The sequence below is a fragment of the Aphelocoma coerulescens genome, chromosome 2, assembly GCF_041296385.1.
Source record: "Aphelocoma coerulescens isolate FSJ_1873_10779 chromosome 2, UR_Acoe_1.0, whole genome shotgun sequence".
Classification (NCBI taxonomy): domain Eukaryota; kingdom Metazoa; phylum Chordata; class Aves; order Passeriformes; family Corvidae; genus Aphelocoma; species Aphelocoma coerulescens.
The window spans coordinates 148588295-148600821 of NC_091015.1; the positions used below are offsets into that span (position 1 = coordinate 148588295).

At 36.3% G+C, this 12527-nt stretch overlaps 1 protein-coding gene across 3 annotated transcripts in view; it reads left to right on the forward strand.

The window, feature by feature from the left end:
* The window catches only part of ZFPM2 (zinc finger protein, FOG family member 2), a 306084-nt gene that overhangs the window by 46258 nt on the left and 247299 nt on the right, over positions 1 to 12527 (forward strand). For 2 of the 3 annotated variants that reach the window (XM_069005338.1, XM_069005337.1), the window contains one exon: positions 11283 to 11441. The exons of the other annotated variant lie outside the window; for it this stretch is intronic. In XM_069005338.1, the coding sequence (XP_068861439.1) occupies positions 11283 to 11441 (159 nt within the window). The remainder of the gene's footprint in view (positions 1 to 11282; positions 11442 to 12527) is intronic. 3 annotated transcript variants of the gene reach the window in all.

Consider the following 12527-nt stretch of genomic DNA (forward strand, 5'->3'; position numbering starts at 1 on the left):
AGCAGGTTATGCCAGCTCTAGGGGACATACAATGTATTTTGTGCAACCTTGCAATTCTAACCAGTGAGGAATCAAATTAAAGTGGTAAAAAAGTGAGCAAGGATATTAAAGGACTCAAGTAACATGCAGTTTCTTTTAAAAGATGTAGTTTGCTTATTTGTATTTTGGTGTTTATATAAATGAATGTATAAAGATAAATAACTTTAAATGACTTATAAATATTGTCATTCAATAAATCCCATTCTGTATGTGACCTAGACTATGGTGTCATTATATTACGTATTCCTGAGATATGATGATGAAAGTCAAGGTTTTTCGTGGCATTTGTAAGATGCATATGATGATGACAGTTAATAGTCCATTATATTTCTAGTTAACAAAACAAGTGCTGTAATACTGTTAACTCTTTAAAGAATCTTAACTAAACCACTAAAAATACACCCTTAAAATTTCATCCTTATGGTGAATCACAGTAAATTACACCATTATCGTAACTAATCATAAATGACAGTTTAGTAGGAAAAATGAGATCTGAATAGCCACAGAAAAGACATTATGCATTAATATTTCTTTGCTGTGGGTCCTCAGCTTGGGATCTGTATATAGGAGGGACTCTGCTAATGCCCAGTTTTTGACTTGTTGTGGCAAAATGCTACATTTTATTCTACCGGACTTTTTTTCAGATTATTTGGTTTTTGTTAAAATATACACTATTATTTTATGTTACACTCTGATTCATTTTACAACCTGATCTAAAGATTTAATTCTAATTTGAGACCCTTCGGTTTTGTTCTGTGTATCAATAAACTCCCATTATGGGATTAAAAATAGCAAATCCCCTCTAAGTAAAATTCAAGGCTCTAAGAATCTAAGTGTACTGTCAGCGAGTTTTCTGATAATACAAAACTGGGAGGAGTGGCTGGTACACCTGAAGGCTGTGCTGCCATTCAGTGAGACCTGAACAAGCTGGAGGGTTGGGTGGAGAGACACGTAATGAAGTTCAGCAAAGGCAAGTGCAGCGTCCTGCACCAGAGGAGGAATAACCCCCTGCACCAGTACAGGCTGCGGGCTGACCTGCTGGGAAGCAGCTTTATGGGGAAAGAACCTGGGAATCCTGCTGAAGAGCGAGTTGTCCATGAGCCAGCACTGCTCTCATGCCCAAGAAGGCCAATGGTGTCCTGGGGTGCATTAGGAACAACACTGCCAGCAGGTTGAGGGCGGTGATCCTGCCCCTCTGCTCAGCCCTAGTGAGGCACATCTGGAGTGCTGTGTCCAGTTCTGGGCTCACCGTTGAAGAACAACAAAGAACAAGAGAAGAGAGTCCACTTGGAGGACTACGGAGGTGACGAGGGGACTGGAGCACGTCATTTACGAGGAAAGGCTGAGGGAACTGGGCCTGTTTAGTCTGGAGAAGGGAAGACTGAGAGGGGAATCTTTTCAGTGCACACAAATATCTTAAGGGCGGATGTCGAAAGGGTGGGGCCTGACTTTTCAGTGGTGCCCAGTGACAGGATAAGGGCCAACGGGCACAACCTGAAACCCAGGAAGCTTCATCTAAATGTGAAGAAAAACAGCTTTACTTTGTGGATGTCTGAGCACAGAAGCAGGCTGCCAGAGAGGTTGTGGAGTCCCTTTCCCTTCAGATCTTCAAAACCCACCTGGACACAGCCCTGAGCAGGTGAACCTGCTTTAGCAGGTCATATTATTGTCAAATTAAAAGAACTTCTATAAGCTGAATTACCATGCATCCTAGTACATGTCTGTGAGACAAAGATCATCAAGTTTGTAGTTTAGTTAATTCCTAACTTCTCAACTTTCCTGATGCTTTAGAACTGGCAGTCACATTAAGCATGGTGTTTTTTTCCATGTGAATCTGTTATATCACCTGCTGTGTTTCAAAGTTTTTCCTTTAGCTGTTGTCATTGTGTTATGGATCAGTTCAGGTGTGCTGACTTTTTACTGAGGTCTAACCCAAGTTGGCACTGAATTCTACATACAATCTTTGTAACTTTGATCATGTTACCAGAGATCAAATTTAGGCTGTCCTCAGGGGCTCCTTTTTCTGCAGTATTCTCTGTTTCACTTGTATTCGAAAAGACACAGTGGAAAACAGCAATAGTAATTTGAAGAAAAATCGTACCTGGAGAGAGAAGTCGTGGGTTCACTACTGATTTCTGGACCTAAAAGTCCAAATTCCTTTTTTCTGCTTTTTGATTTAATTGCATGACGAGGTATGGAGATGAGGACCAGTTTCCATCTGAGGAAATGCAGCAAGAAACAAAAGATAAACAGGAATAATCTGCAGCTACATACAAACTTAGAGAATATTAAAAAAACAGAAGAAAAAAGACCCCTTTATTTTCTATAGCAATATAGTGTGTCTTTGCTGGATGAGAAAAATGTGAGTATTTTGTCTTGAAACTGGGGATGTAAAATTACAGCGAGTAATGAGTATGTATTCCTCTGATCCCTTAATGTACTTGATGTGAGGTTCCTCTTTCATCATAGCTAACATGCTGGCCATTAAATACACTGCAGCAGCATCATTAGTGGCTTCAAAGTGCTCCTACTTGCATCACATTTTTCCCTTCAGCAGGTGAGTGAGAACAGTGATTAGCAAATACCAGTATGTGTCACTCACTGCTCATGTGATTGCCAGTGAAGTCCTGTGTTTGGGGTAAGGGCAGCACTGGAGTTGGAAGCAGAGTGAACTTCTACTGCCTTCATGGCTGTGAAAAGCTTTCAGCTCCAAATATCACTTGGCTGTGTGTAAGATAAAATTCATCCTGTTTGGGGTATGATGTTTGAAACTGCTTTGCTGTAGCAGTATGTGGGGAAGGAGATGGGCTGCAGAGAAAGGTGTCCTGAGTAACAGGTGGTGTGTTACCTACAGGGCTGAGATCCTGAATGGTGAGATTAGGACATGGAAAGAAAGTCCTCTTACTTAGCAGTATCACAGTTTGTTATGACTGGAGGAAAGGATTCACTGAAAATTTCTGGATCCTGAATCCTCAGAGGATTTCCCTGGACTGTTTAGAGCTGCATACCATAGATATTATATGACAGGTGTTTGTGTAGATTGGTTGGTGTAGATGTGTCTATTCCCTGATCTCTTGTGTTGAGTTTAAAAAAAGAAACCTGCAGTAGTACAACAAACTGAAAAGAGAGTCTGGGTATTGTTCTAAAATTGCACCTTTAATTTTTATATACGTTGTTCTAAGATGTAAGATGAGAGATTTTTCTTTATTAGAAAGGTGAATATCCAGTCTTAAAATACTTTATCAGTAGAAAACAATATGAACATGTTAAAAAAAAAAGTTATAACTTTACCCTTTTTTCTTTTTACATATAATTTTAGGGAGGGACACAGAATTAACAAGCCATCTTCTTACACAAGTGGTGCTTTCTTTTCCTGTTTTTTTTAAGCCTGTAGGTTTAAATATTATCATCATACTTTTCTAGCTAAAACAATTCACTAGAACTGGATAATATTTTCATCAAAAGGAGCTGCGTATCATGGGGCAAATTAGATTGCCAGTATTTTGAATCAGATTGTTAGTAGTTTCAAACATTGTTTTGTAAAATTTAGGAGATAGAAATCATACAGAAATAAATGATGGGTTTAAAGACTGCAAAATAGATCATTATTCAGGGTAAAATACTTCAGGGACAATATTTCTGTGTAAGAAATCTTCCTTATTTACTCTGTTAAATTTAAGAAAATCATTGATAAACTACCATTGTAAAATTATTCCTAACATGAAAAGTTATCTAAAAGGATCACAAATGCGTCTCTGAGAGCTTTATGTCCAGTGTGCTGTTTGCTTTGTAGGCATTAGCTAAAAATTCCCTTCAGGAAGTTTGGAAATTGGTGCACTCTGGTGCTGTGGTAGTTCTGTGTTGCTGCTGTGATTTTAGTAGGGTGCTGAGTCAGAATACTCATCTTGTCACCTCTGTTCTTCTCTTTCTCCTCTTGTATCACCAGAAATACACAGAACAGCATCTGCTGGGGAGCATCTGCTGTGCAGCTGTTGCAAGTGTAGGCAGAATTAAGACATGTATTTTGGCATGACCCCCACTTGAAAACTGAGGTCTGGTATTTAACTGCAAAGGTCTTGCAGTTCATGTTCTGTGCACACTTCCATGCTATTTTTTGAAATTAATGTCTCCCTAAGCATATTTTCAATGGTTCCTGTTTCATAATTTCACTTTTATTGATTGAAAATATTCTGGCCTTGGATCTAAGAGCAAACTGACCATGGGCACTGTCAATTTTGTTGTGGCCTCTTGGATAATGGTAAGAGAAAAGAAGACAAGAGGATAAATGAAAGTGAAGTTCCAAATTACTGGAACATTTAAAGGTCTTTGAAAAGTTCATATACAAGCGCAGTTAATGCTGTCATGCACCGAAGTGCCAAAAGACCTAGCAGTGAAGAATATTAATCTACTTCAATAAAATCAAAGGGTTCATTTTTTTTTTGGCAAAGAAATAATTTGAATAAAATTTGACCCTTTCTACAATAGTCTGTGGGTCAAATTGAACCTACTATTAAAATTCTCTAATATCTTTCTTATATTACCATTTCAAAACTCAATTTAAATATTCACAGAGCTCCTTTTTTAATAAACTTAACAAAATTCAGGTAATTTCCTTCAACTTTCTTGATGGAAGGAAGGCAGTAGGTACAGATATAAAAAGATGTACAGCTACAAGCAAAACCTGAAATCAATTATATATAAGAAATAACATAACACATGGAAAGAAATTAATCAAAAGGAAAAAATTCTGCTATATGATTTTCTTGGTCTGCTACCTGCAGGCAAGGAACGTAAATGAAAAAAAAAAAAAAATCAGCATTCTTCTTAAAGATAAGGGGAAAATTAATAAAAATGTTTCCTTCCTACCAGATTCCCTGATGCAACTTATGTTAAAAGTGAGTGGCTGCAGGAAGAACTTACGTGTTTAAAAATCACTTTTTTTTTCTATGGAAATATATTTTTGTACCTTTTTCTTGCTTTTAAGCTGAATTACATCAGGTTGGTGTAGATTTATAGTGGCCAAAGAGCATTTCTTTTCCTTTCTCTCTAATAAGTTTGTCACTGAAACATGGTCATAAAGTTTCTCCCAGTTTGAAAGGGAGGAATGGTTCATTCTGCTTGGATGCCCCAATGAAGATGTAAGGAATTCCTTAAAACTTGGAGCAATCTTCCAATCTGGACAAAACTTCTGAAGTTCAGTCAATTTGCTAAACAGACTGCTAAACAGCACAGGCAGCACTGCATCTCTTAAGTATAGCTCAAAATGTAATAGAAATAACAGAAATAACTTAGTTAAGATAAATAACCAATAAACTGAATGGGCTGAAGAAGCCAGAGAAATCTTTAAGGAAGTCCTGTATGGAAAACTGCACAAGAGGAAGAGAACTCTGAATTATCATATGGTGTCTTCACTCCCATTGCCATATTTAAAATGAAATAAATTGAAACCTCTTTTGCATTTTTAGTATTCCTGACTGAATTTTTAGGAAAAAAGTTCCCTACAGTGTGAAAATAATACAACGTGTTTGCCTGCTGCTTTTCTTATGTAATTGTTTCTACATAGGAGGAAATGTTCATGTTCAAACAGGAGAAAAATGGATTGGTTTTTCTGAAGTTTTTCCCTCTGCAATCAGAGAGCATCACATACCTAGGTCTTACCATAAGCTAAGGATAATCTGCATGTGGCAGCATGTTTTCCTAGGAAATCCTGAATAGATCCCACAGAACATGCAAAATGTCTGATGTTGATCCAGTCAATTTCAGGCTTCTGATTTATTGGAGTTGTTACTATTTAATGCTGCTAGTACTAATTATACTCATTAACCTCTCCCCAGCCACTCACTGTCAAGTATTGTAGGCTTTCTGAAGCATTCTTAATTTGTTAAGAGCACTGATTTATGTTGCCACTCTGGGAATGTAGGAGAGTACTGGTAAGTGAGAAGGAAGCTAACCACTTCACATTTTCATGAGATAATTATTTCAATGATACTTTTCTACTATAGGATACATGCATTTTAAGTGCAAAACACTGGATGGGAAAGCATATAAGCATGTGCTTAATTTGAGCTTGCATTTAAGTGGTTTCATTAGGGCGAAGTCTGATGAATTTGACTATGAGAAATTATTACAGAACTTAGCCAGTTTAACGTTATTGAATTTCAATTATTTCATTACAGTTATAGTACCATAAAACTGGAGTCAAGCATTGATGGATCAGGACTAATGTGCTCAAGGGGTTCGATGCTCAAATTTGTGTTAAGAGGAGTGTTTATTGTAGCAAAAGTATCTTTTGTTAAGTGAGTGTAAATCCTTTTCTGATGGTTCATTCTCACATTCTTATGTGCTATTAAAATTCTTACAGTGCTGGTTTTGTTTTGTTAAACGTGGCCTGTCCTTTTAAGTGCTGAGGTAGCATCTCTTAATCACTATGTAATGATTGCCACTTAGCTAGCTATCTTTGTGTGCTTGCATCTATAGGTATGCATTTACATTGCAGTATATGATATTTTAGGCATATTTATTTATTTAGCATTTAATAATAGTGCTAAAAAATAGGTCCTTGAGTGTCTGTAAATCTGGTACAAATTAGGGAGCACAGCTCAGATTTCCCCACACTGTGCTGGCAAGTGGCCTCAATCAGAAGTAATTTTCTCCATGAAGGCACATGCAGCTCACTCGTCAGCCTCTGCTCAGTAGATACTGTTATTTGTATCAAATTATATGTGGCGGTTTCTCAAAGTGGACTGCTGTGTCCACTATGCCATACAGATTTCTACCACATTGACTACTTCGTTGCTGTCACTAGTTGTACTGTTTTCTACTGTGTCTTGTTTATCTATGCTATTTGCAAAAAGAGTTGAGATTTGTATTCATATCAATAAATATTTATGAATTGGAGCAAGTACCAGGTGAGTAAGTAAACTACTCAACCCCTCTAAATCTTCTGTTGTGTACAACACGATTATTTGCTTGTTTTATAAAGGAAAAAGGTTTTTTCAGGACTTCATGCAAAATCCGTGAGTTAATTGAGACTTAATTTGCCTCAGATTAAAGTACCCCCATTTAAGATTAGAAATTGAGGTTTTACCTAGTGCGATTGGGAATTCTTAACTATTTATCATGTATCGAGCTAATCTGAAGCATTTCAGAAACACCTCTTCTTATATTGCATCACATTCTTTTACAAACTGCTAATAGGAAAAGAATTGCTGAAATGAGAAGGCAAACATCTAGACTATCTCTGGAATTAACTATTCATCTAAATTCTTAAACTGCTTAAGTTTGAAATTTTACTGCATTAATTATTAAAGGGTCTAATCATATCTCCGAGCTGTTTATTATCAGATCACTGTGACACACAGATGAATTTCAGTAGTAGAAATTTTTCGATTTTGATTGCTCTGTTATTATGGCTATTGGTTGTAAAGTCACACTTAATCAGCAGTTACTGAAAAAGATTTTAAAGCAGAACAGGGTGGGACCTTAACCCTGGTCCAGTTGAAATAAAAGTAGACATAGTACATGTTGTGCCCAAGTACTTAGTAACATGATTAGTTTAAGTAATGGGAGTAATACTATTAAATTAAATCAAAAATTTAAAAGAAATGCAGAAGGTAAAGTATGGTACTAATTTGGACTGTTGAAGGTAATGTATCAACATAATAGCAACTGGGGGGAAAAAAAAAAACACTATCACAGAAAACATTTGAAAGAAACTATTGTTTTTAAATGCATTTCTTTTTGTCTATATGACTCAGTATTTTAAATCAGGGAAGAAGTTGCAGTAGCTTTTGTCCAGGTTGTTCCCTAGATAAAAGGGCTAGTCAATGTTATAGACCTATAAGTCTTTGAACCAGATAAATTCTTAGTTCTCTAGTTGATGTAATTTACTGGTACCAGCTAGAGGTTTTTGGTAGCACATGACCAAATCAGGCAAACATAAGCCTGCATAGTTAATGTTTTTGCATTTGTCAAGAATATGTAATTCCATATACTCCTTATTGTGAGATTCTGAAAATGTATTTTTATTTATTGTCTGTTTATGTACAAGTAATTAGATGAAGTAGTCAAGAATAGAGAATTTACACTATTCCTAGTAATGGCTTTGGATTTTATTGTTTTCTTTAACCCACTGTACATTTGAGTGATAATTAAAAATGGCCACAGAAATCATTGATTTTGAGTTCCCATGAAACTAGCAACTCAGAAATACTTAATTTTGGTCTTATTCTTGGGAGTCGGTCTTACTCATGTTGAACAATGCCTTACTCTTTAGTTAAAGTTATCAGTTATAACATACCAGTTCTGGGCATGAGCTTAATGTATTTTGAAATTTTAAAAATGAAAGACAGCTCAACATGCATAAGACAGAATTTGTCCCAAAGGTCTAGTTATAGATGGGTGAATTAGACAAGGCAGCAGCTGCCTGAAACCTGGAAAAATATTTATGCATGGATCCTCCAATTTCAACAGTAGTCATTGCTGGTGTTAGGGGTGCACGCTCTGATTCCAGCCCCCGTTAGGTAAAGCTCTGCTCTCTGCCCGTACGTGCCTCGATGAAGTTCTCTGAGTTGTGTACGTGGGTGGCACATGCAAGGCAAAAGGCTGCATGCACACCTCTGATCTCCTTGGGATGTGACAACATTTATATTTGTGTTTGCAAATGCTGGGACATGTAACTTCAGGAAATGTTCCATACCTGTTCGTGCATAGGATGTATCTATGGTGGCATTAGTCAGTATTTTTTTAGGCTAAGATTGATTTAAAAAATAAAGTCCTGGCCGACAAAATGACAGGGGTTTGAATGAGCGCTGTGGAGCTGGTGTGTACATGGTATTTCTTCTCCTTTCTTGGAAAGAGTGTCAATGGAAATTATAAGGTGTGTTTCCATGACTGCTGCAAATGAAAGCATAGCAACTGCGTTTCTTTTCCTTTCCTAATTAACATACAGTGATGATTAGCTTGCTGATTACGTATTGGTGACCTGATCAAACAAACTGGTTTAACATCTAGAAACAGACCTAAATGTCATGTATACATGCCAGTTGGATTACTTTCAGGTAAATTGCTTTTGCTGTATTTTGTAAGACGCACTGTAAAAGTCAATAAAAAAGAGCAGGAAATTGACTTTCACTGAAAATGTTGGCTAAAGTTTAAATTTTTTCCTCAGATTTAAAATACTTGGAAAATTTATTAGGCTTATAGCTGCTCCTGAAATGATGCAAAATATGGTGTTAATACATTTTTATATGTGGCAAAAACTTACATTTCCCTAAAATAGCATATTTTTTTCCTAGTTTATTTATCCAGGTGTTACTAGGAATGCACACTAGTAAATGGCTCACACCAGAAAAATGTCACATATTAATGATAAAATGAAATTTGAACAGTATTTCTGATAATTTGTGCAGAACCCCTTGTGCTTTCATTTTCTGAACCTGGACACACGTAAGGTGCCTGGAGTGCCCATGTTCAGCTGCAGTGCACTGTTCCAGCGTGTGCTCGTGCTTTGTTCTCTGTTCCGTACAGTGCCATAGCCACTCTTCATTCCCTGTGCATATGCAGTTGCTGGATTTTTTCCCAGCATGGCTGGAAGGTGCAATTAACAGTAATGGATACTTTGATAGTGAGAATCTTTATTTCTTCAGCCATAATAATAGCCCCTTATTTTAGGAGCTATATTGTTGAATGACAGCTACTGTTGGCAAGTATGTGTCTACAAAAGTGGGTTCATTTGGTCAGATTCTCAGCTGGCACAGAGAGTCATATTTCCATGAAAGATAGTAAGCTATATTAATTTATGGAATCCCAGCTGGGAATCTCAATCAGTTTCAATAAAAAGTAGCCATCATATTCCTCTGAAGCAAGAATTACACAACCTAGCCTAAAGTGAATTTTGCTGTTTTAATAAATGTAGGTAGTCACTGGTTCGTAATAAATTACATAAAATTAGAGTGTAGTCAATATTTGATTTCTTTAAAAATTTATTCCTTCCTTTTCATTGAACACAACAGAATCATTTATGTATTGTATCTTAGCATGATAGATTATATAGGAATAGTGTATTTAATACTATAAAACTATCATATAAATACAAATCACATTTTTTTTCATTAGCTAGCTCGCTTTCATTTTGAAGAAGAAATGCTCAGTCAATTATAAATGAGGCTCTGCTTTCATTGGAGAGTGAAATACATAATTTTTTTCCAGCCTCAACCATGTATAATGAAATCTCTCTTTTGAAATCCAGTCTTAAGATGGATTTTGAAACATACTGGCATTTAATAAAATCTTCGTTAAATTAAAATATGTTCAGTTATTTCAAATCTCTATTTAAATCTAGGGTAAAGTTCTACATCCTGCACAAAAGATGTCTTTAGCAAATAGTTACTATTAACCAAAGATTTTGAAGTGTGTGTATCTGAGAAAGATTTTAATTTTTGAGTATATTCTAATTGATGACCTTGGTGTTATGTGTTATAATCTGTCTGGTGCTGTCTCTTCGAGAGGATCTGTAGCAATAATATCTCTAGGTAACTAGAAGAAAAGTCAAAGACCTCAGACTACCACTTCAAACTCATACCCTGTTTCTGTAACTAGTTTATTTTTTAGGAACCCTGGGCTGGTAGTTTACCAGGATATTTGTTTGGCCTCTGTGAAATGAACAAATAGTCTGTTGACCCCTGTCCAGTGGCTGGGAATCTGTTAAAGAGTCTGGCATGAATGATCATAGATACCATCAGGGGCTGGTTGAAGCAAAATAGCAGAATAAGCTGAAGTTTGTACTGTCAAAACCTTTGTAGTGTTTCACTGTTGTCAGTACTTTTAATTTGATTAACAAAGCTTGTAAAAGAACATTTTAAGTACTGTAATTCAGCATCAAAAACAATCACTAACAAACAAGGCTCTTCACTGTTTTTGTTGTTTTACAAATACAGCTTTGATTTCCACTGTTAAAACTGTCTGTGTTTAATAGTAGAGCCCAATGAATAATGAAAAACCTCCATGTGTGAGTATTATTAATACATATTATTAATGACACTTTGCTTATTCTGAAGTCATCAGGAAAAGTCACTTTCAATTTAAATTTCCATATAATGTTATTTTTCCAATTCTAATAAATGATGTACACAGCTGTGAAAGGAAAAACTAGCTAAAGAATGCCAGTTAAAAGTTCACTGAGGTTTTATTTCACATTGTCCTGTTAGATGGTTTTGCCACAGTGTTCCTGATTCTTTTTTAAGGGCCCCTTGAAGATGCTACTGAGGATGAAGAAGAAGAGTGCCTGTCTGAGGAAAATGATACTATCTCAAAAGAAGACTTTCCATTGGAGGAAAGCTTTTCTGCAGAGTTTGAGCCTGAAAATCTGAGCTGTGAAGAAGTGGAATACTTTTGTAATAAAGGTAATCATTGTAGCCAGCCTCTTGAGAGAATACTGGCCAAACTGTGTCCAACTGGTCAAAGAGATTTTTTTGGTTATTATTACCTTAAAAACAGGAAAAGGAGTCATTTGTGGAGTTAAGTCTGGTAAGGGATAAATATTTGAGTATGTTGAAAGACACTTTTCAGGGACAGGAATCATCTTGCCTTAATGTTTTCCTCCAAGTGTTATTTTCTACATATTTAACTGTAAAGAACAGACCCCAGAAGTCAATTATTATCAGATCTGAAGCTAGCAATGCAGCATGTCTGTTCATTGCTTCTCTGCCTAGGAAACATTGCTAGGAAAACAGATTGTGTCTGTAGATTCTAGGATTAAAATAAGAGCTTATTATATAATTTATTATGCATGGTAGAAAACTAGTGATTTGTGAAAGGATAACTTTTGTAGTTGCAGATACCTTTTTGGTGCGCTTGTTACTTGCAAATTATTGAAGATTGAGGTACTTTAGCATAAGACACAGCAATTCATTCTTACCATTTCAGTCTGCAAGGTTGTGCTGCTTCCCAATCAGCTGACAGAAAAACACACTATTGTTACTTAGAACATTGAATTAACCTTCTTCCTGCCAGATATCCACTTGATTGCTCTGTTGTTTGTCTTCTGGAGGTAAGGATGCCTATCAAATAGCTGAAGTTGTTGTGGTGATGTTCTTCTGTTAGTCCACAAATCCCTCGGGCATTTGGCTATTGATGGTTTCTCTGTCTTTCTGTTCTTTCCCAGATACTGACACATAAATAAGTTACCATTTTTTCATATGATAACTTGATATGTTGCTGGTTTTGTATTATTTTCATCTCTCTTGGACAAAGTTGAATAAATCTGTTTGACGAGTCAAGTGTTCTGACTGCAGAATATTGGTCCTTCCTAGAGAGTCTTCAGTCATCAGTGGCAAAGACATTGCAGTGTATTTTCTACATGTCCTCTATGGAGCTTGCATACTTTTAACAAAATAATTTACTTTTGCGTTACAGGTTCTTGATACTTAGTAAGCCCCCCTAAGAGACCAAAAGAGTCTAATTGATAGTTTGGAGTTCAGCTGCTAGAA